Source organism: Coregonus lavaretus, assembly GCF_964263955.1.
Source record: "Coregonus lavaretus genome assembly, chromosome: 17".
NCBI classification, from domain to species: Eukaryota; Metazoa; Chordata; class Actinopteri; order Salmoniformes; family Salmonidae; genus Coregonus; species Coregonus lavaretus.
In genome coordinates this window covers 9,194,769-9,219,940 of record NC_140004.1, presented here as the reverse complement: position 1 = coordinate 9,219,940, position 25,172 = coordinate 9,194,769, and the positions used below count along the sequence as shown (strand labels likewise).

General features: G+C 41.9%; 1 protein-coding gene across 1 annotated transcript in view; it reads right to left on the bottom strand.

Moving 5' to 3' along the window:
• Positions 1-24,401, bottom strand: part of LOC311144223 (fibrinogen C domain-containing protein 1-like) — a 175,406-nt gene extending 151,005 nt beyond the window's left edge. Inside the window, exons 1-2 of the mRNA XM_084180229.1 lie at positions 24,348-24,401; positions 24,058-24,140 (exon numbers count right to left, since the gene is read on the bottom strand). Coding sequence (XP_084036355.1) covers positions 24,058-24,129 — 72 coding nt within the window. The 5' untranslated portion in view covers positions 24,130-24,140; positions 24,348-24,401. The remainder of the gene's footprint in view (positions 1-24,057; positions 24,141-24,347) is intronic.
• Between the last annotated feature and the right edge of the window lie 771 nt (positions 24,402-25,172).

Here is a 25,172-nt window from a genome sequence, read left to right as displayed (position 1 = left end):
CGCGACCGGGAGACCCATGGGGCGGCGCGCAATTCGTCCAGGGTAGGGGAGGGAATGGCCGGCAGGGATGTAGGTCAGTTGATAGAGCATGGTGTTTGCAACGCCAGGGTTGTGGGTTCGATTCCTACAGGGGGTATGAAAAAAAATAATGTATGCACTAACTAACTGTAAGTCGCTCTGGATAAGAGCGTCTGCTAAATGACTTAAATGTAAATGTAATGTGAACACGGTAATATTCTTAAAAGGTAGACTCAGCAATATGCCATCATCATAAACAGACTCATTGAAAAGGGTGTCCTTGTTATACATGCTGTTTGCAGCTGTGAGAGCAACAACATCATAAACAGCAGAAAAGGAGACAATTTATAGTATCGGGCTAAAGGAGGGAAAGACAGTTATCAGGTGTGTGTGTGTATTAGTGCAGAGCAATTGACCAACTGGTTCAATTATTTTAATTCATTTTGTGTTTGTTTTTTCCTGTGAGCTCAATGGACATTTTCTAGAGATTAATCAGATCAAGCCCGAACTGTGCGATGTAGTAGGGAGTTGTAGTTTCCAATAGGCCAATATTCTATATAGTTTAGCGCAGAAAACATGGTAATTAACTACAATGACCATAATTAATTGTGCGCCTACTTTTACGGAGACAGAGATAAGAACGCCCTATCGAGAGGGATGGAGCAGTTCCTTCGCAAGGTATCTCTCTCTACCTGAAAATACATGATCTATGTGATTGACAGTTGGTATTCAGCAGTCATAAAAATATGCCTTATTTACTTTGAATAACTACTAAAATAGTGATTTTGGAATGATAATATAAAGTCATCAAATAAAACAAATGTAATATGCACAACTTAAATAATGTGAATAAATGATGGTTAATAAGTGATAAGCATTAATGGGCAGTCACATCATGGGACTTTTAATAATTGTTTTAGTCGGTGTTGTTACAGCATTCAACCCACATAATGCATAGTGTATTTAATGTAAAAAATAATTATTGAAACAGAAATCGAAAACCGTGATTACGAACCGAAACAACCTCAAAAAGCACTAATCGCTCTGCACTAACAACTACTAAAATAGTGATTTTGTCAGACAGCATTAGGCAGCAGCTCTATAGAGATGAGTTGATGACTTCAAATGAAATAATAAAGTCATCAAATAAAACAAATGTAATATACACAACTTAAAATATTTCAATAAAGTAAAGTAATGTGAATAAATTATGGTTAATAAGTGATGTTACAGCATTCAACCCACATAGAGCATTTAATGTAAACCAAAATTGAAATGTAATTATCGAACCGAAACCGAACCGACCTCAAAAATGACTAATCGCTCAGCACTAGTGTATGTGTGCGTGCGCATGTGTGTATGTGCTCCCTGGTCTGTGGTCAGTGTGTTACTGTACCATCAAGGCCATGGCTTAATTTTACATACAGGGTTTGGCTGGGATTAGGATGAGGAATCAGAAGCCAGCTCAGTCAGGTGCCAACACTCCAAGGCCAGAAGAGAGACAAGCAGGAAATAACAAATAAGTGCATTGTCTATCTGCTTTGGTAAACCTATTCAGCATTGCCACTGCTTATTTTACAGTATGGGAATATGAACCCAGTAGAAAACAAACCAATTATCAATAGTTATCAAAATATCTTCACAATACGGTGCAGAGCGTTTGATTTGGCTGCCGGGGGGCAAGGAGACCCCCAGCTCCACTAAAACCATTGACAACTACGTGCCGTTTTCAAGGGATTGTTAAATAAATGTTATAACTATTTGGTTTCAATATCATCACCTATTGAAGAGCATTGTCAGAACTACACATTTCCGATTATTCCACATTTAGCTCTATCATCAGTTATACAGCAAGTAACTGCATGCTTTTCGTGATCAGTAAATACATTGATCATGTATTTTTAGATACTTAAGGGTAGCCTATCTATTTGGCAATCAAATCAAACAATATTTGGATATAGCCATCTAGTTTATCCCATGAAAGTTAGCTTGTTAACTAGCCATATTGGCGTGATCTGTTATTAGCTAGCTAGCCAATTTGCCATGGTCCATCAATCAACACTCTTAAAAACAAAGTTGAAAAGGGGATAATGTTAGATAACTTTGCTAGGTAGGCCTACGTCGGTTGGAAAAAACTCACACTATGTTTAGCCAACAGTGCAAAGTTTGTACTGGTAGCTTGCAAAGTAAACATCAGCTAACATCGGCAAATGCGCCTTTCTGCTGCTTGACAGGCAGAGTCCACAAAGGATGGGAAATTAACCTAAACCACTCATATTTGTCAGGTTTAGTTCACTTTTATATCACTCAAAATATCCAATTAATGGTGGCCATGTTCAATTGATGCTTGCTTGCTGTATATCTCTGATGATAGAGTTAAATATGTGCAATTGTTTTGCATGGAATAATCAGACATTTTAAGTTCTGACTATGCTCTTCAAGAGGTGATCATATTACAACCAAAACGTTAACATTTATTTAACAATCCCTTGAAAATGGCACGCAGTTGTCAATGGGCTCCTTGCCCCCCAGCTGTCAAATCGAATGCTCTGCATCTTATTGTGACGTTTTATTGATAACGACCTATATGTACACTCTTAGAAAAAAGGGTTCCAAAAGGGTTCTTCGGCTGTCCCCATAGGATAACCCTTTTTCAAAATGGTTCTTCAAAGGGATATCCTATGGGGAAAGCCAAAGAACCCTTTTATGTTCTAGATTGCAACTTTTTTCTAAGGGTATAGTAGGGTGGATTGACATATTCTGCTAGTTCCATATATCAGTGTTGTGAGTTATTCACAGTCCAGAACATCACTACACCAACAGACAAAATGTACTGTGTGTAAATGTCTGCAGTATTTATAACAACCATATGGTTCACTTTAGTTTAGAGTCAATTTATGGAGTAAAATTCTGTCTTGGCCTCGTGAGGCTGATATCTTCCATTCAAGAATCTGCCCCTTGACTGCTATTGATTTAGTCCAACATACAGAGTGCAGGTGGAACTATCCACAGCCACAAGTCCAAAAGCTTCATTAACCTTGACCATACACACTAAATGCACGGTCAATAACTTTCCAGATTGATTTTCTGATTCACTTACAGGATATAAAAGGTGTTGAAGAAGATCTATCCACAACATATAACTAATTTGATGGCTAACAATATGTGCAACCTGCTGAAGCATTCCAAAAGGTCTCATACTGTACCCTTAAAAAAATGAATTTGTTGCTGCAAACTAAATAGTGTGCCACACAATGTTGCCAAAAGTTTGCAAACGTTTACCACTAGTGGTGAATCTGCGGCAAACCTTTGACAACAATAATATGTATTGCCACTAGAGATTTCTTTCTGGCAGACAATTATCTCAAGATTCTATTTGAATCTGTGGCAAACCTGTGGCAGCAGCATTTATAGCAAATAGTGGCAAACAGTTTACCAGAAGTCGTTTCTGGTGAACACAAGTTCCAAGACCAGTAGCCCGTGGATGACCAATCAAGGGGATTAGAAACATCTGTTGGAAAATGGAAACAAAGCTAGCTACAGTACCTACCAAAGTCTAACTTATTATTAAACTTCCTAATAGACTAACTGTTTTATTAGCTAAATGATGTCTCGTTAGCAATGTCATGTTTTATGGGATAGAGTGAAACACATTTTGTTGATACCAGTTTAAATCTGTCAGCGCCACTGACTGGCTAGCGCCTAGCTAGCTAATGTTAGCTATCCTATTTTTGCACAATTCATGTGATCGGTAGTTAGCTAGCTAACTAATGATTTGCCTAAATACATTTTTAGTTGAATACGTTGCTGTCTTTTAATACTTATATGCATGTCAATAAGCAAGCAACAATATGAGTTGATTTGACATCAAAGCAAAACTTCATTTTTGCAGATGGATACCCTTCCCCTACTCGTGGTGTTGGAAGAGCCTGGAAATATGTTTGTGGTGCACTCACTCATAACACTTTTTTACTTTTATTTTTTATATACAGTACACCAGTCAAAAGTTTGGACACACCTACTTATTCAAGGGTTTTTCTTTATTTTCACTGTTTTCTACATTGTAGAACAATAGTGAAGACATCAAAACTATGAAATAACACATATGGAATCATGTAGTAACCAAAAAAGTGTTAAACAAATCAAAATATATTTTATATTTAAGATTCTTCAAATAGCCAAATAGCCACCCTTTGCCTTGATGACAGATTTGCACACTCTTGGCATTCTCTCAACCAGCTTCATGAGGTAGTCACCTGGAATGCATTTCAATTAACAGGTGTGCCTTGTTAAGTTAATTTGTGGAATTTCTTTCCTTCGTAATGTGTTTGAGCCAAACAGTTGTATTGTGACAAGGTAGGGGGGGTATACAGAGGATAGCCCTATTTGGTAAAAGACCAAGTCCATATTATGTCAAGAACAGCTCAAATAAGCAAAGAGAAACGACAGTCCATCATTACTTTAAGACATGAAAGTCAGTCAATCTGGAACATTTCAAGAACTTTTAAAGTTTCTTCAAGTGCTGTCGCAAAAACCATCAAGCGCTATGATGAAACTGGCTCTCATGAGGACCGCCACAGGAAAGGAAGACCCAGAGTTCCCTCTACTGCAGAGGATAAGTTAATTAGTGTTAACTGCACCTCAGATTGCAGCCCAAATAAATGCTTCACAGAGTTCAAGTAACAGATACATCCGAAACATCAACTGTTCAGAGGAGACTGCATGAATCAGGCCTTCCTGGTCGAATTGCTGCAAAGAAACCACTACTAAAGGACACCAATAAGAAGAAGAGACTTGCTTGGGCCAAGAAACACAAACAATGGACATTAGACCGGTGGAAATCTGTCCTTTGGTCTGATGAGTCCAAATCAGAGATTTTTGGTTCCAACCGCTGTGTCTTTGTGAGACGCAGAGTAGATGAACGGATTATCTCCACATGTGTGGCTCCCACCGTGAAGCATGGAGCAGGAGGTGTGGGGGTGCTTTGCTGGTGACACTGTCAGTGATTTATTTACAATTCAAGGCACACTTAACCTGCATGGCTACCACAGCATTCTGCAACGATACGCCATCCCATCTGGTTTGCACTTAGTGGGACTATCATTTGTTTTTCAACAGGACAATGACCCAAAACACACCTCCAGGCTGTGTAAGGGCTATTTGACCAAGGAGAGTGATGGAGTGCTGCATCAGATGACCTGGCCTCCATAATCACCCGACGTCAACCCAATTGAGATGGTTTGATGAATTGGACTGCAGAGGGAAGTAAAAGCAGCCAACAAGTGCACAGCATATGTGGGAACTCCTTCAAGACTGTTGGAAAAGCATTCCTCATGAAGCTGGTTGTGAGAATGTCAAGAGTATTCAAAGCTGTCATCAAGGCGAAGGGTGGCTACTTTGAAGTATCCAAAAATCTAAAATATATTTTGATTTGTTTAACACTTTATTGGTTACTATATGATTCCAGATCTATAATTTCAAAGTTTTGATGTCTTCACTATTATGCTACAATGTAGAAAATAGTAAAAATAAAGAAAAACACTTGAGTTGGTGTGTCCAAACTTTTGACTGGTACTGTATATAAATGAATAAATAAATAATGGGATGTATAGACATTATGGACAGAATGTGTATAGAATATTTAGTATATCTGTAGAATACATGGGATAGAATAGTATACAGTGCAATCGGAAAGTATTCAGACCCCTTTACTTTTCCACGTTACAGCCTTTTTTTTTTTTTTTTTAATGATCTTCATCAATCTACATACAATACCCCATAATGACAAAGGTTTTTAGAAATTTTAGCAAATTTATAAAAAAATTAATAAAACTGATATCACATTTACATACGTTTTCAGACCATTTACTCAGAACTTTGTTGAAGCACCTTTGGCAGCGATTACAGACTCTAGTCTTCTTGGGTATGAAGCTACAAGCTTGGCACACTTTGGGGAGTTTCTCCCAATCTTCTCTGCAGATCCTCTCAAGCTCTGTCAGGTTGGATGGGAAGCATTGCAGAACAGCTATTTTCAGGTCTCTCCAGAGATGTTCAATCGGGTTCAAGTCTGGGCTCCGGCTGGCCCACTAAAGGACATTCAGAGACTTGTCCCGAAGCCATTCCTGCGTTGTCTTGGCTGTGTGCTTAGGGTCGTTGTCCTATTGGAAGGTGGACCTTCGACCCAGTCTGAGGTCCTGAGTGCTCTGAAGTACGTTTTCATCAACGATCTCTCTGTGCTTTGCTCCGTTCATCTTTCCCTCGATCCTGACTAGTCTCCCAGTCCCTGTTGCTGAAAAACATACCCCCCACAGCATGATGCTGCCACCACCATGCTTCACCGTAGGGATGGTGCCAGGTTTCCTCCAGACGTGACGCTTGGCATTCAGGCCAAAGAATTCAGACAAGAAAATCTTGTTTCGGCAAACTCCAAGCGGGCTGTCATGTGCCTTTTACTGAGGAGTGGATTCCATCTGGCCACTCTACCATAAAGGCCTGAATGGTGGAGTGCTGCAGAGATGGTTGTCCTTCTGGAAGGTTCTCCCATCTCCACAGAGGAACTCTTGAGCTCTGTCAGATTGAACATCGGGTTCTTGGTCACCTCCTTGACCAAGGCCCTTCTGCCCCGATTGCTCAGTTTGGCTGGGCGGCCAGCTCTAGGGAGAGTCTTGTTGGTTCCAAACTTCTTCCATTTAAGAATGATGGAGGCCGCTGTGTTCTTGGGGATCTTCAATGCTGCATACATTTTTTAGTACCCTTCCCCAGATCTGTGCCTTGACACAATCCTGTCTCAGAGCTCTACGGACAATTCCTTCGACCTCATGGCTTGGTTTTTGCTCTGACATGAACTGTCAACTGTCCAATCAATTGAATTTACCACAGGTGGACTCTAATCAAGTTGTAGAGACATCTCAAGGTTGATCAAAGGAAACAGGATGCACCTGAGCTCAATTTCGAATCTCATAGCAAAGGGTCTGAATAATAAATTCTTACATTTTTTAATACATTTTTAATAAATTTGCTAACATTTCTAAAAACCTGTTTTTGCTTTGTCTTTATGGGGTATTGTGTGTAGACTGATGAGGGGAAAAAATTATTTAATCAATTTTAGAATAAGGCTGTAACATAACAAAATGTGGAAAAATTCAAGGGGTCTGAATACTTTCCGAATGCACTGTATATACAGCAATAGTTGAATAGGATGGCATTGACTGGAATACAATATATATATATGAAATGAGTAAAACAGTATGTAAACATTATTGACCAGTGTGCCATTATTATGTCTATGTAGATAGGGCAGCAGCCTCTAAGGTGCAGGGTTCAGTAACCGGGTGGTAGCCGGCCAGTGACAGTGACTAAGTTCAGGGCAGGGTACTGGGTGGAGGCCGGCTAGTGATTGCTATTCAACAGTCTGATGGCTTTGGCATAGAAACCCTAGACCCACTCCAATTTGCATATCGCCCCAACAGATCCACAGATGATGCAAGCTCTATTGCACTCCACACTGCCCTTTCCCACCTGGACAAGAGGAACACCTACATTAGAATGCTATTCATTGACTACAGCTCAGCATTCAACACCATAGTGCCCTCAAAGCTCATCACTAAGCAAAGGACCCTGGGACTAAACACCTCCCTCTGCAACTGGATCCTGAACTTCTTGACGGGCCGCCTCCAGGTGGTAAGGGTAGGTAACAACACATCTGCCACGCTGATCCTCAACACGGGGGCCCCTCAGGGGTGCGTGCTCAGTCCCCTCCTGTACTCCCTGTTCACCCATGACTGCATGGCCAGGCACGACTCCAACACCATCATTAAGTTTGCCGACGACACAACAGTTGTCATGGCTTGCCCTCATGGGTTGAGGATCAAACATTCCTGCTAGGAATTCCTGGGGGCCAGTTTTATGACTTAACAGCCGGTCATAAATAGTTTGCAGAAAAGGACTCCTTTTGGTCTCTAGTATGGGAAGAAATAAATTTCCCTTTGAGACAAAGGAAGTCTTCCCGCCAAGACTCCAACATCCAAAAGCGGATAATGAAACAATATTCCTACTGAAAAGAATGTGGGAAATGGTCAGTGGGGGGGATCTAAAGAATAATCGTGTCATATTGTTTATTATTTTGTGATGTCATTAAGGATGGTATCAAGTAATAACTGTAACTCGGAAAGTGTACATATTCTATCTATCAAGTTTACATCTAAATGTTGTATAAAATATATAATAAGTATGAGAGTATTTTGGTGAAGATAGGAATGTGATTTTAGTCTTCTAATGAGATAAGTTTTTCATATAAACTATGCACAGTGACTAGCCACGCCCCGAGTGACATCAGAGATCGTGTAAACATGATGGAACGCCCCTTTTACCCCGAGTGCATAAAAAGCCTTGAAAAACAAATCAACCTTTAGACCAGCAGACGTGAAGCGTGAGCAAAACGTTGCAAATGGTTGAATTTCTACCAGACCAATAAGCCCCACGGCTTAAAATGGTTGACACTCTACAAGACCAAGAAGCGTGAAGCTGAAGCTACACGTTACAAAATGTTTAGACTAGAAAGACCAGAAAACGTGAGACGTTAGTCCACACGTTTGAAATTGTGAAACTCTGAAACTCTCAACACGAGATGAAGAAGAAGACAATGCACTAGACCTTATAATTTCAGTCTGCAGCTGGCATGTAGTCATCTAGAGAACTTTCACTCAAGACACGAGATAGAGGACAATCCCTCTCAGACAACCGCTGGTACATCTGAAGTCTCCATTCTAACCAGCACTACGACCAGAAACTCTACCAAGGACATTGGGATCTTTGGTGGGCAAACCAGAGTCCTACATCATCAACTCAACTATCGAGGACAGCAACATGTAAATACATGTTGCTTTTCTAATCCGAATGAGTGATATTAGGGTGCATAAATATTATGATTACTGTTCAGTCCACTAGGGACCTGTTTTCATTGTATTACGTTAGTAATCAATAACCTATGTGTGTTTGTATTGTGTTATTATTTAATTAGTTAGTAAATAAATAATTAAGCCAATTTGTGTATTGCTCATTCATCAATAAGGTTAGGGTTCTTGCAGGTTCAAGGATTATGCGACGTTCAGAATGATAATGATAAGAGGTCATTATTTAATAAGTGACTGTTATCGATATATAACATACAGTGGGGAAAAAATGTATTTAGTCAGCCACCAATTGTGCAAGTTCTCCCACTTAAAAAGATGAGAGAGGCCTGTAATTTTCATCATAGGTACACGTCAACTATGACAGACAAAATGAGAAAAAAAAATCCAGAAAATCACACTGTAGGATTTTTTATGATTTTATTTGCAAATTATGGTGGAAAATAAGTATTTGGTCAATAACAAAAGTTTCTCAATACTTTGTTATATACCCTTTGTTGGCAATGACACAGGTCAAAAGTTCTCTGTAAGTCTTCACAAGGTTTTCACACACTGTTGCTGGTATTTTGGCCCATTCCTCCATGCAGATCTCCTCTAGAGCAGTGATGTTTTGGGGCTGTCACTGGGCAACACAGACTTTCAACTCCCTCCAAAGATTTTCTATGGGGTTGAGATCTGGAGACTGGCTAGGCCACTCCAGGACCTTGAAATGCTTATTACGAAGCCACTCCTTCGTTGCCCGGGCGGTGTGTTTGGGATCATTGTCATGCTGAAAGACCCAGCCACGTTTCATCGTCAATGCCCTTGCTGATGGAAGGAGGTTTTCACTCAAAATCTCACGATACATGGCCCCATTCATTCTTTCCTTTACACGGATCAGTCGTCCTGGTCCCTTTGCAGAAAAACAGCCCCAAAGCATGATGTTTCCACCCCCATGCTTCACAGTAGGTATGGTGTTCTTTGGATGCAACTCAGCATTCTTTGTCCTCCAAACACGACGAGTTGAGTTTTTACCAAAAAGTTCTATTTTGGTTTCATCTGACCATATGACATTCTCCCAATCCTCTTCTGGATCATCCAAATGCACTCTAGTCAACTTCAGACGGGCCTGGACATGTACTGGCTTAAGCAGGGGGACACGTCTTGCACTGCAGGATTTGAGTCCCTGGCAGCATAGTGTGTTACTGATGGTAGACTTTGTTACGTTGGTCCCAGCTCTCTGCAGGTCATTCACTAGGTCCCCCCGTGTGGTTCTGGGATTTTTGCTCACCGTTCTTGTGATCATTTTGACCCCACGGGGTGAGATCTTGCGTGGAGCCCCAGATCGAGGGAGATTATCAGTGGTCTTGTATGTCTTCCATTTCCTAATAATTGCTCCCACAGTTGATTTCTTCAAACCAAGCTGCTTACCTATTGCAGATTCAGCCTTCCCAGCCTGGTGCAGGTCTACAATTTTGTTTCTGGTGTCCTTTGACAGCTCTTTGGTCTTGGCCAAAGTGGAGTTTGAAGTGTGACTGTTTGAGGTTGTGGACAGGTGTCTTTTATACTGATAACAAGTTCAAACAGGTGCCATTAATACAGGTAACGAGTGGAAGACAGAGGAGCCTCTTAAATAAGAAGTTACAGGTCTATGAGAGCCAGAAATCTTCCTTGTTTGTAGGTGACCAAATACTTATTTTCCACCATAATTTGCAAATAAATTCATTAAAAATCATACACAGTGATTTTCTGGATTTTTTTTTCTCAAATTGTCTGTCATAGTTGACGTGTACCTATGATGAAAATTACAGGCCTCTCTCATATTTTTATGTGGGAGAACTTTCACAATTGGTGGCTGACTAAATACTTTTTTCCCCCACTGTATATATCTTCTAAGAGTTTAATTCGGGAGATGGTAACTCGTTAAACAACTTCTTCCGTGGTGCCCCAAATTCCTAATGAGTTAATTGTTACATGATGAATTTAATCGAGTGACAATTAAACATAGATAGGTGATTCGATAAATAACAGTCATACATTAAAGTCACGTCACGACACAGTGGTAGGCCTGATCACCGACAACGATGAGACAGCCTATAGGGAGGAGGTCAGAGACCTGGCCGTCTGGTGCCAGGATAACAACCTCTCCCTCAACGTGATCAAGACAAAGGAGATGATTGTGGACTACAGGAAAAAAAATAGTACTGAGCACGCCCCCATTCTCATCGACGGGGCTGTAGTGGAACAGGTTCAAGTTCCTTGGTGTCTACATCACCAACAAACTATCATGGTCCAAACACACCAAGACAGTCGTGAAGAGGGCACGACAAAGCCTATTCCCCCTCAGGAGACTGAAAATATTTGGCATGGGTCCTCAGATCCTCAAAAAATTATACAGCTGCAACATCGAGAGCCTCCTGACTGGTTGCATCACCGCCTGGTATGGCAACTGCTCGGCCTCCGACCGCAAGGCACTACAGAGGGTAGTGCGTACGGCCCTGTACATCACTGGGGCCAAGCTTCCTGCCATCCAGGACCTCTATACCAGGCGGTGTCAGAGGAAGGCCCTAAAAATTGTAAAAGACTCCAGCCACCCTAGTCATAGACTGTTCTCTCTGCTACCGCACGGCAAGTGGTACCGGAGCGCCAAGTCTAGGTTCAAAGGCTTCTTAACAGCTTCTACCCCCAAGCCATAAGACTCCTGAACAGCTAATCATGGCTACCCGGACTATTTGCATTGTGCCCTTCACCCCACCCCCTCTTTTACGCTGCTGCTACTCTGTTTATTATCTATGCATAGTCCCTTTAACTCTACCCACATGTACATATTACCTCAATTACCTCGACTAACCGGTGCCCCCGCACATTGACTCTGTACCGGTACCCCCTGTATATAGCCTCCCTACTGTTATTTTATTTTACTGCTGCTCTTTAATTATTTATATTTTTTACTTAACACTTATTTTTCTTAAAACTGCATTGTTGGTTAAGGGCTTGTAAGTAAGCATTTCACTGTAAAATCTACACTTGTTGTATTCGGCGCATGTGGCAAATCAAATTTGATTTGATTTGTTTTTCAGTCTCTCGGTCCCAGCTTTGATGCACCTGTACTGACCTCGCCTTCTGGATGATAGCAGGGTGAACAGGCCGTTGCTCGGGTGGTTGATGTCCTTGATGATCTTTTTGGACTTCCTGTGACATTGGGTGCTGTAGGTGTCTTGGAGGGCAGGCAGTGTGCCCCCGGTGATGCGTTGGGCAGACTGCACCATCCTCTGGAGAGCCCTGTGGTTGCTGGCGGTGCAGTTGCCGTACCAGGCAGTAATACAGCCTCACAGGATGCTCTCAGTAGTGCATCTGTAAAAGTTTGTGAGGGTCTTAGGGGCCAGGCCACATTTGTTCAGCCTCCTGAGGTTGAAGATGCTCTGTTGCGCCTTCTTCACCACACTGTCCGTGTGGGTGGACCATGTCAAGATTGTCAGTGATGTGTACACCGACGAACTTGAAGCTTTTCACCTCCACTGTGGCCCCGTCGATGTGGATGGGGGTGTGCTCCTTCTGTTGTCTCCTGAAGTCCACAATCAGCTCCTTCGTTATGTTGACGTTGAGGGAGAGGTTATTTTCCTGTCACCACTCCGCCAGGGCCCTCACCTCCTCCATGTAGGCTGTCACGTCATTGTTGGTAATCAGACTTAGTACTGTTGTGTCGTCTGCACACTTGATGATTGAGGTGGAGGCGTGCATGGCCACGCAGTCATGGGTGAACAGGGAGTACAGAAGGGGGCTGAGCACGCACCGTTGTGGGGCCCCTGTGTTGAGGATCAGCGTAGTGGAGGTGTTGTTTCCTACCTTCACCACCTGGGGGCGGCCTGTCAGGAAGTCCAGGACCCAGTTGCACAGGGCGGGTTCAGACCCAGATCCCCAAGCTTAATGATGAGCTTGGAGGGTACTATAGTGTTGAAGGTGAGGGGTTCTATGGTGTTGAAGGCTGAGCTGTATTCAGCATTCTTACATATAGTGTAGGTATTCCTCTTGTCCAGATGGGATAGGGCAGTGTGCAGTGCGATGGCATCATCTGTGGATCTATTGGGGCGGTATGCAAATTGAAGTGGGTCTAGGGTGTCAGGTAAGATGATCCTTAACTAGCCTCTCAAAGCACTTCATGATGACAGAAGTGAGTGCTACGGGGCGATAGTCATTCAGTTCAGTTACCTTTGCTTTCTTGGGTACAGGAACAATGGTGGACATCTTGAAGCAAGTGGGGACAGCAGACTGGGATAGGGAGAAATTGAATATGTCCGTAAACACTCCAGCAAGCTGGTCTGCGCATGCTCTGAGGACGTGGCTAAGGATGCTGTCTAGGCCGCAGCCTTGCGAGGGTTAACACGCTTAAATGTCTTACTCACGTCGGGCCACTTCGACAGTAATCGGGAGCGGCCCGCTTCGTTTGCACTGTGTTATCCTCAAAGTGGGCGAAGAAGGTGTTTAGCTTGTCCGGGAGCGAGACGTTGGTGTCCGCGACATGGCTGGTTTTCCCTTTGTACTCTGTGATTGTCTGGAGTACCTCCTACATACATCTCGTGTCTGAGCAGTTGAATTGGGACTCCACTTTGTCTCTGTAATGACGTTTTGCCTGTTTGATTGCCTTACCGAGGGCAAAAACTGCACTGTTTGTATTCAACCATATTCCCAGTCACCTTGCCATGGTTAAATGCGGTGGTTCGTGCTTTCAGTTTTGCGCAAATGCTGCCATCTATCCAAGGTTTTTGGTTTGGGTAGGTGGGAACAACATCCCCTATACACTTCCTGATAAACTCAGTCACCATGTCAGTGTATACGTCATTGTTATTCTCAGAGGCAACCCAGAAAATATCTCAGTCCACGTAATCAAATCAATCTTGATGCATGGATTCAATTGGTCAGACCAGCGTTAAAGTGACATCCCTTCGAGGTCTATTCAAGACTTCTGCCAGTGGTCCTCCCAACACCAGTCTACAAGATAGGCAGGAAGACATTCTGACCCAGTTTCAATGAGCCCAGAAAGTCCTTCATTGACTTGCAGCCAGTAAATGTACATAGTGGATAGGCATAGGGAGATTGATGGGGGAATTAGATTATGGCATTTTGTAAACCTTGAATGAAAGGAACAGCATTCCAAAATCTGTTACGCATAACTGCACACTCTAAGACATTAGGTAGGTTTCCATTCAATTTGAGACATTTTCATGCATTTTCCCATTGGAGATTTTTCCAGCAAACATACTTTTTGCGGATAAAAGGCTGTGTGTGATGTCATAGTGCCCAGAAAAATAAATGTTGCCATTAAATTCCCATGTACCTAATAACAAAATACAAGTTAAATGGGTTTCCATCGCATTTTCAACTCTACTGATGGTTTTGTCACAAACTGTTGCGCTATATAGAAAATGTGCCCACTCTGGTCTTCGCACATGTACTATAGCCAACAGCTTGCAGATACAGTGTGGGTAGGCTATCTACATTATGAGATTATTATGGATAAGAGCTGTATTTTTTTTTTTTTGTCAAACGGCAGCCAAGCATCAATCATCATGTCACCAGAATAAGACCCTCGCTATATATTGGAAAGGAGCATCAAGCTCAGTGCACTTTCACCACCCTGTGAAGTTCATCATAATGTATTTAATCTGTATACTAATAAACTGCATGCTTTCCCAAGTTGTAGTGGGAAACCACACAACATATCATCACGTGACTCCAAGTATACTTCAATGCGATGGTTATTATATCAATATTTGCGCATAAAGGCGTTTCCACCGCCATTTCTCGCATAATGCATTTTAACGACACAAACAAATCCCACCATGTCGAACAAACAAATTGTCTGTAAGCATTTATAAAATTGTACCGGCATTTCATATTTCCATCAGCCCAGTCGTGACTTTTTTCATGCGTCAGGTAATTCATCCGCATGAAATGACTGGATGGAAACGTGGTTAGTGTTGTGTAAATACTAGTCCCCTGTATTACATGTTTCGAACTAGAAGACATACAGAGGTGGTAGCACAGATGGATGAGACTGACCTACCTCTCCCTGGCTGCACATTGTGATTTGTCAAGAAGAGGTTCTTCCCCGCCTAACCAGTTCAACGTCCCCCTGGACTACAGCAAGCCTTATTCCAACCTCTTTCACAGGTACACAACTTATTGGGCCAGGGCCATCTGTTACACTCTGCAGAAAAAGCATGCGCCACCAAGAGCAAGAGATCCCTAAACACATCCATCATATTATGTGCATTTCCCTGTGCGTGTCTTAGTGTTCTACCTCGGTACACCTCTCTTTCTTTCCACTAGATGAGTGCTGGTAGTTGTATTGGTCCCACGGGGACTTCGGTCTCTCCGGTACGGGAGGATGTTTTATTGCTAATAATTTATTGTGGACAGATTCTGCGTGTTAACCGAATAATCTGTCGGGACTGAATGGAATACGTAGGATAACACACAGCAGTAGTTCCGGTTATTTGGACAAATCACAGTTTCGCAGGTGTTCGTATCTTTTGAATTTCGGAAGGGGAGGGGACATTCAGCCCATAGACTTGCCCATACCTTGCAAAGAGAGAGGGTGGAGCTCCTCGTTCCGGTTTCACTTCTCATTCTAGCATCTCTTAAAAGTCCAATGGAGCCATTTTTATCTCAATGTCAAATCATTTCTGGGTAACAATTAAGTACCTTACTGTGATTGTTTTCAATTAAAATCGTCAAAAAGAAACAAAAAAAGTTTCTTAGCAAAGGGAAATTTCTCAAGCAATAATTTTGCTAGGACTGTCTAGGAGTGGGGAGGTGTTATGTTCCCCAGCAAGAAAACCAAAAATTGTCGCTCAAACAGAAAGGGGAACTAACAAAGAGTCACTGACAAATGTGCATTCTTTAAGGATAAAATAATGGTTAAAAGCCTGGGCAAAAGACTCGCTGGCACAAAAATAGGCATGAAGGATCAGTTCCTGAAGGAAATTGCAGAACGGCGCAGAGTTCTGTACCCACTCTTTAAGGTGAATAGATTAAAAGGGAAACGTGTAGCTCTCGTAGTCGATGAACTGTACATTGATAACCAACTGTTCCGAGACACCAAGACTACTCCATGGCTATTCTAAATAATACAAAATTCCCATAGAGGAGTCGAATAATGGAACAGCCAATAATATCCATGGTAGGGATTGTAATAAAAATAAATAGGAAAACAATACAACAATACAACAGTTGATAAAGAAATAAACTACAAGTACACTATACCATTCAAGATAGAGAATGTTGTAAAATAATTACTATTTGACTTTCTATTTATAGTATTTATAAATAGATAAAAGACAGCATTAGAAGAAAGAACAATTATGGAAATAATACATCTTCAAATATAAGGAACTGGAACACAAAAGTACTCAAAAGCCCGAAATTAGGTAGGAATCAACATGGTAGAGATATAAACACAGCAAACAGAGGACATAGAAGGCACAGTATGTAGGTATGTGCAGATGTATATGTTGTGGGAGTGTGGTTGTGATGGAAGATTGGGTCTGTGTTTTTGTGATTGGAAAAGTGTGGTGAGTTAAGTGAGTGAAAAAGGAAAAGGGTTGCAAATGCCAGAGCCCATGTGTGTCTGCGAGCAGGATTTGTGACGGAGAGTTTTCAATTTTGTGCAGATATGGGATATACATTTTAAAATAAACTACAAATATAGTCTATTTACTTATTGTCCTATCATGATGGAACTGCAAGTAGCCTATATGCAGCCAAGACCGAAAGATAAATGCGGTCAGAGACCCACTAAAGCAGCACCGCCCCCTCAAGAGTCTGAGCCTGCCTGGCTGGGTAGGTCCAACAAAGCCAAAGCCCCCGGGTGGGTGAGCATAATATACAAGGATTTTCTCAAAGCTGCTAATGAGAACCTTGATGACTTTGTACCTAGCCGGTGGGAATTCCGGTGGAGACCCCCACCCAAGTAGTTGCAGTGCTGGCAACAATAGCTGCAGTAACCAATCGGACAATCAGAGAGGGGGTAAATTATTGTGGCTCTGCCGGCACAAAATAATCAAAAGGTCTCACTGCTTAGAGATGCTTGGGGAAATGGTCACAACGGGGGACCAGAGTGTGTGTGTTTCAGGGGAAAGGGGTGTATCTGAGCTCTATCAGCTAGGACTTGACATTGGTTAAGCAAATCTCCCCATTCTTGCTCAATTTTGCATGCATTCTCAAACAGCTACAACTGTATACGTATTCGTACATCAAGTCTTCTCTTGAGTTGGGCTCGGGGATGGAACAACTGTTGAATATCTGAGCTTCTGGTTGTTTTGGGGGGATGGGAGAGTGTGTGTATGTATCCCACATCTGTTGCTAAGGGGTATTGATGTTAAGGACAGTATAGGATGAATCATAATAATTGAGAACACCTTTCCCTCATTAGAACACCATTACTGTCAAAGTAACCCACACGAACTTCATCAAAATCCTCCACATTATACAAAGGAACTTCCATGCAACCTATCGCCACGCCTTGTACTAACACACTGTAACCAGTTGCTGAAGTGTCAGTCAAAGGAAAAACACCCTCCAAAATTAAGGACTGGGCTGCCCCAGTGTCTCGCAGTATTTTCATCGGCTGCTTAACAGCATCGCCACTCTGCAGAGACACGAATCTGTCTGAAACAAAGCGTTCATACACATCTGATCCAAAATCTTGTTTAGAAGATACACCAGTCCCAACCAGAGACTTAATGGGCTGGAGTGCTCCCACAAGAAAAAACTACTTTTTCTCCCTCTCATTTTTCTGTTTCAACTTAGGACACTGAGAGACTGTGTCCTTTCTCACGGCAGTAATGACAAACTGGCATATACGGATAAAAGCGTCTGCTAAATGGCATATTATTATTATTATTATTATTATTATCTGTGGGCACTGTAGAAAAAGGACTGAAACCTCACAGTAGGAGGGGACTTCTCTGGATTGCTTTTTGCGTAGGGATAACTACTGGGTGCTTTGTTTGTGAAGGTGAGATCCTTGTGCTCATAAATGTAGGTAGCAACATTTTCCTGAAGGACTTTAACTCCTCAAGGTCCTTGACCTCTTGAGAACCACACCACCGGTCAAAAGACATGCTTGTTCCCTTGGCGAACTCAACATGTCTTTGTGATTCTGTCTTTCATAATTTACAGAACTGTTGTCTGTATGCCTCTGGGACCAACTCATAAGCCTGAAGGAGAGCAGCTGTAACAGTGTCATAATCTGAACTCTGGTCAAGAGATAAAGCGGGGTACACTTTAAACTTTTCCCATAAGAACACTTTGGAGGAGCAGTGACCAAATTTCTCGCTGCCATTTTAGGAATGTGGCAATCCGCTCAAACAGAGTAAAGTATACATCCACCTCCTTTCGTTGAAAGGCGGAACAAGTCGGCTGTTTTGACCAAGATCAAACTCTATTGATGGTGCAGGATGGCCTGACTGGATTCGGAGTGCTTCCAAATCTATCTCCCTTTGTCGCGCTTCCAGCTCCATCTCTTTTAAATCGATGGGCATGCGCACGTTCTTCTTGTTCTAGTCAACCTGCATGTTCTCTTTCCCTTTCCTTGTGCTCAAGCTGTAATTTATGTTTTTCAAGCTCACATTTTTGTTGCTCCAACTTTGCCTTTAGTTCTAACTCCCTTCCTTGCATGTTTACGGGATGTACTCTACCCGTAGCACCCTTTTCATCAGCCTCTCTCTCCGAGAGGATTTCCTCCTCCACCAAAACAGTACCGATCAACTCTTTGGCTACTGCTTTTGGATCGCCAGATGCCACTTTGATGTCATAATGCTTTGCAATGACGAGCAGATTCGCCTTTTTACATTTAACTAGCATCTCTCATGTAGGGTTTTCAACAAATGCTTCCAACTTAGTCTATGGCTTTAATTTTATAAGCCTGTGCATTTATGCAACTTTCAAATGATTCCACCAATCTTATAACCCCTCAAGGTGGATATCAATGACAGAAACTCTACCACAAAAGTGTATTTTGAACACTCAAATATCTGGGCACAGCAGAGCTTCAGAGTAGGTGACTAGAGCGACTACCATACTCATGGGAAACAATATCCTGGACGAGCCCCCATTTTGTTACGTTCCCCAGCAAGAAAACTAAACATTGTCACTCAAACAGAGAGGGGAAATAACAAAGAGTCACTGACAACAACCAAAACGAAACAGGTGGGGTTTTAGGAGGGGTTCTGAAAGACACTCAAGGGGGTGTCCACTGAAAGTTGACTAGCAACAACAACTGGAACCTAAAAGACACCCACCATGAGCACCCACTAAATTTGAGCAAGAAGAGACAAACAACAGAAAAACCCACACCAAAATTAAAGACAGGAAGCGAACCAAAAAGGTGGAGCAAAATTAAAATCAGGGAAGATCAGATAAAGGAATGTTTGTGAAAAAAAAGGAGAATAAAAAAGAAGAATAAAAAATACAATTGGAGCACTGGACCAGACACTCTTAAAAAGCACCTGGGCCAACACAGGTGAAACGCCTTCCCACTGTCGAGATGACAACCAGCACAGTGAAACATTTTTAACATTTTAGTCATTTAGCAGACGCTCTTATCCAGAGCGACTTTATTAATTTTTTCATACTGGCCCCCTGTGGGAATCGAACACACAACCCTGGCGTTACAAACGCCATGCTCTACCAACTGAGCTACAGTGGGGAAAAAAAGTATTTAGTCAGCCACCAATTGTGCAAGTTCTCCCACTTAAAAAGATGAGAGAGGCCTGTAATTTTCATCATAGGTACACGTCAACTATGACAGACAAAATGAGAAAAAAAATCCAGCAAATCACATTGTAGGATTTTTTATGAATTTATTTGCAAATTATGGTGGAAAATCAGTATTTGGTCAATAACACAAGTTTCTCAATACTTTGTTATATACCCTTTGTTGGCAATGACACAGGTCAAACGTTTTCTGTAAGTCTTCACAAGGTTTTCACACACTGTTGCTGGTATTTTGGCCCATTCCTCCATGCAGATCTCCTCTAGAGCAGTGATGTTTTGGGGCTGTCGGTGGGCAACACGGACTTTCAACTCCCTCCAAAGATTTTCTATGGGGTTGAGATCTGGAGACTGGCTAGGCCACTCCAGGACCTTGAAATGCTTCTTACGAAGCCACTCCTTCGTTGCCCGGGCGGTGTGTTTGGGATCATTGTCATGCTGAAAGACCCAGCCACGTTTCATCTTCAATGCCCTTGCTGATGGAAGGAGGTTTTCACTCAAAATCTCACGATAAATGGCCCCATTCATTCTTTCCTTTACACGGATCAGTCGTCCTGGTCCCTTTGCAGAAAAACAGCCCCAAAGCATGATGTTTCCACCCCCATGCTTCACAGTAGGTATGGTGATCTTTGAATGCAACTCAGCATTCTTTGTCCTCCAAACACGACGAGTTGAGTTTTTACCAAATAGTTATATTTTGGTTTCATCTGACCATATGACATTCTCCCAATCCTCTTCTGGATCATCCAAATGCACTCTAGCAAACTTCAGACGGGCCTGGACATGTACTGGCTTAAGCAGGGGGACACGTCTGGCACTGCAGGATTTGAGTCCCTGGCGGCGTAGTGTGTTACTGATGGTAGGCTTTGTTACTTTGGTCCCAGCTCTCTGCAGGTCATTCACTAGGTCCCCCCGTGTGGTTCTGGGATTTTTGCTCACCGTTCTTGTGATCATTTTGACCCCACGGGGTGAGATCTTGCGTGGAGCCCCAGATCGAGGGAGATTATCAGTGGTCTTGTATGTCTTCCATTTCCTAATAATTGCTCCCACAGTTGATTTCTTCAAACCAAGCTGCTTACCTATTGCAGATTCAGTCTTCCCAGCCTGGTGTAGGTCTACAATTTTGTTTCTGTTGTCCTTTGACAGCTCTTTGGTCTTGGCCATAGTGGAGTTTGGAGTGTGACTGTTTGAGGTTGTGGACAGGTGTCTTTTATACTGATAACAAGTTCAAACAGGTGCCATTAATACAGGTAACGAGTGGAGGACAGAGGAGCCTCTTAAAGAAGAAGTTACAGGTCTGTGAGAGCCAGAAATCTTGCTTGTTTGTAGGTGACCAAATACTTATTTTCCACCATAATTTGCAAATAAATTCATAAAAAATCCTACAATGTGATTTTCTGGATTTTTTTTCTCAATTTGTCTGTCATAGTTGACGTGTACCTATGATGAAAATTACAGGCCTCTCTCATCTTTTAAGTGGGAGAAATTGCACAATTGGTGGCTGACTAAATACTTTTTTCCCCCACTGTACATCCCTGCCGGCCATTCCCTCCCCTACCCTGGACGATGCTGGGCCAATTGTGCGCCGCCCCATGGGTCTCCCGGTCGCGGGACAAAATTAGAAAAGTGTAATATCTGAAAATGTAGCTAGCTAGACTCTCTTACCCATATACATGGATGGACGCTTCTCCCTCTCTGTCACGGATGCCATTTTTGCCATTAGTTTGAAGATGTAATCCGGAGACAGGTGTTTTATACAACAGCCTTCTGTGGGTTCTCTTTTCGACTCCGTCTGCATATTTGCAATCAAACGCCAGAATTTTCTCCATCTCCTTAGCTATCATACTCTATTTCCATTGAGTTCAAAACTCGATCCTCCAGAAAGTGGAGAGCAACACTTATGCAGTTCTACTACGTGATATCTTTCAAAAAAGCTACGTAAGAAAGGATTACCTACACTTCTTCTTCTTCTTCAGTGGGGTTTATCGGCAGTTGGCATAGGATTACCTACACATACTGACCAGCTCATGTTATAGACTGAAGCGTGCTACATGGCAGACCAATCCGAATTCATCTCTCGGCATGTCCAGCCCACTCATTATCTCAGGCAATCATGGGTAGCGGGAAGGTTGCTGTCTTTTTTCATGGCTAAACCAACTAGGCTCGTAATTTAACAATTGTATTCGTATTTACAGATGGCATACAAGTTTGTTATGAAGGCACATGAAAGTTCACGTTCCAGAAGGCATTTCTGCCAAAAAACGTACGCCTAGTTTCCTGAAACGAGTCACATATATATAAAACACAGGACAATCACGTTTTTGACTGCACTGGGCCTGTAATTGCTTCTCTTAAAGGGAAATGTGGCTTTTTTTACAACCAATTTTTGATGTAAATGGCATGCTTTGGAAGGGTCCAGATGCTTTTCTAAAAGAAACTTACCCCAACCAGCCATTCACTTCCTCATCCTCGTTGTGCAGCTCCAAAAACACCCAAATATGTCCTTTTAGAAACGGACAAGCTCTCAGTAGAGTGATGCAGGTCTTTAGATGTTGTACACATGAAATTGTGTCATTCCGAACTTTATCTGCAACGTTATATTCCATTTTGTTGCGACTCGAGTGATACCGCTATGTCCATTCTAGCAGCAGGCTGCACAGAGAATGGAACAGCTGGATAGGGGAAACAGTTTGAGTTGCACAAAATGGAATATAACGTTGCGGTTAAAGTTTGGAATGACACAATTTCATGTGTACAACATCTAAAGACCTGCATCACTATAGTGGGAGCATTTGGGTGGTTTTTCAGAGCCCCCGTACTGCCGGATGAGGAAGTGAATCGCTGGTTGGGGTAAATACAAATAAATAAAAGTGAAATAGCAAAAAAAGTGTCTGGACCTTTCTATAACATGCCATTTACATCAAAAATAGAGATTTGGTTGTAAAAAAGCTAACTTCTCCTTTAACATGTATGGACGCATAACTTAATTGGGAAGCAGACCTATTACGCAAGACTATAGTTCTGGGTTAATTGAGATTATATTGAGAAACACCAGTCAAAGCAGCCAATGAATCCCTAACTGGTTTCAAAGAAAGGATGATACATAAATCAATTTGTATTGTGTCGCATGAGTGAAGGACAAAAATTAAGATTGGGGTTTGGTCAGTTGAAATACTTAACGAAGCAGAGATAGTCATTAAACAGTGTTGATGATGCAACTGTAACAAACATGTCAATGATAGCTGGTCCATATGGGAGCAATGAAGCGCTTATTCAACGCTAATCAGGGGGATTTCGGAAACACATTGGGCTTTCATGGAGACAGCTCTCTCTCTGTGTGTGTGTGAACTTAAAGTCTACACCATACTCATTATGATAATGAGAGAAAAACATGCTTTGGTGGTTGTCCACCTGTGATAAGCAGCTGCTAAAGTTCTGATCACCTGGTCCACCTGTGGCCAGAAATACAGGCTTTCAACTGAACAAAAAGCAGAAAAACGCAGGTTTCCTACAGAAGCTCCATCAGTAACAAGACCCGTTATGCTGTTCTCTAATACACAGCCAGAAGAGAGTATCATGCCAAAACGTATAATCTCAGACACCAAGCTACATAAACAAATACTATTGGACAACCTTAGCCTACTATGCATGCCATTTCACAATGCCATCTCTCCACTGAGATGTTTGACTACCATAGAAGTGTCCTCACTCATTTGCAGTGAGTGTTATACAGTTAATAGGTGAGATAAGAAACGGTTCAATGTGGATCACATCAGTCTCCTCCACTTTACAGTATGTGCCCTTTATTTTTTACCTTGATATTCATTTATACAAAAATATAATTTTAAAAAGCAAATTTTCAGCTGGACAACTGAAAGGCTCATGTTCCTATAGATGCACAAATTGTAAATGAATTAACAATATTTCCATTTTAAAAAACACCAACCTAAGGAAAAATCCCAAAGCTAGACAGGACTTAGCTCATTTCTGTTTCTACAGGATCATTCGGACATCTTGCCATTTGTCAATTAGAAATCATCATCAACTCAAGCAATTCAATTACAATTTATGGATTTACCAGTAAATAATATACTATTAAAACTAAATGTGTATGATTCACATCATATTAGCATAATTGTAATGTCAAAACAATTAATAAATATAGGTACACGCTTTCCCTAAAAAGGCACATTTAGTTCTCACGAAATAAATGTGCATTACATTTCTATGTGTAATTATGTGCAATAGTTTTGCATTATTATGAGCCATACTATTTTATTAAATACGTTATGGTACCTGCAGGCTTTACACCTGGGGTTTTTGTTTTTGAGCAGAGCAGATCAATGAATGAGTCTGTACAGCATGCAATGCCTACCTGAGATTTATGCTGTTGTCCATCTTCGAGTTCTGACACACTGTTCATGATTGTCCATCGATCATTTAACATTCTCTGAAAATCTTAAAATCCGAGATTTGACATCATTGGTAAAAGAAGAGTGTCAACCACAGGCCAGGGTCTATGCTAGTTTGAAATACTCCAATAAGAAGGGGGAAAAGGTTCACACACACAAAACTAGGCTACTTCACTGCACAGATCTCTACAATTCTAAAGGAGGTCCAGATCATGGGAATCTAGTACTACAAACATGTTGAAATAATACGTACTTGTAGGACCCCTTGCAAAGAATAGTTGCTTTGAACTTCCGCAATTGGGAAATTGCTACAACGTTCCTTCTTGTTATAGTGTAAAAAAAAACGCACGTGCACTTTGACAATGCGCGTTTGATGCGTTGCAGATTTTTCGTTCCTAATGAAAAAAAAATTCACCCGTCGTTATCCAGAACCTAGACTAAAACCTCTTCTATTTAATTTGTTCTCAGACTCAAAATTCTGGCCAGTGTCCTGTCTGGTTTACGTGAATAGCCATGAAGCGACTCTCTGATAGGATTCAAGTCACAGTCTTTCAGATTAGAAGCATACTGCATTTGGCAAAACGTGAAATCCAAGCCTCAGCGCGTGTGCCTCGGTCAGTGATTCCATTCGTTGTGCAAGTGCGTGTGTGTGTGAGAGAGATACAGTGTATGCGTGTGCGTGTGTGTGCCACTATGTTACATGAATGCCTGTACTTGCATGGGTTTTACGCACCGTTTCAACTCCCTCTGAGATGAAGATTCAGGTCATTAATTTAATCGCTTAACATTTCAACAGGAGGATAACGAGGCGGATAGCTTGTTGCTTTCTTCTTCATATGATGGAAGTTACAGACATTCAACATTGCCCTTATCTCATTGCCCTTCTATCATTTGCCAGCAGCATACCACCCTGCAGCCCACTGCTGGCTTGCCTTTGAAGCAAAGCAGGGTTGTTCCTGGGTGGGAGACCAGATGCTGCTGGAAGTGATGTTGGAGGGCCAGTAGGAGGCACTCTTTCCTCTGGCCTGAATTTATTTTATTTTATCCGAATGCCCCAGGGCAGTGATTGCGGACATCG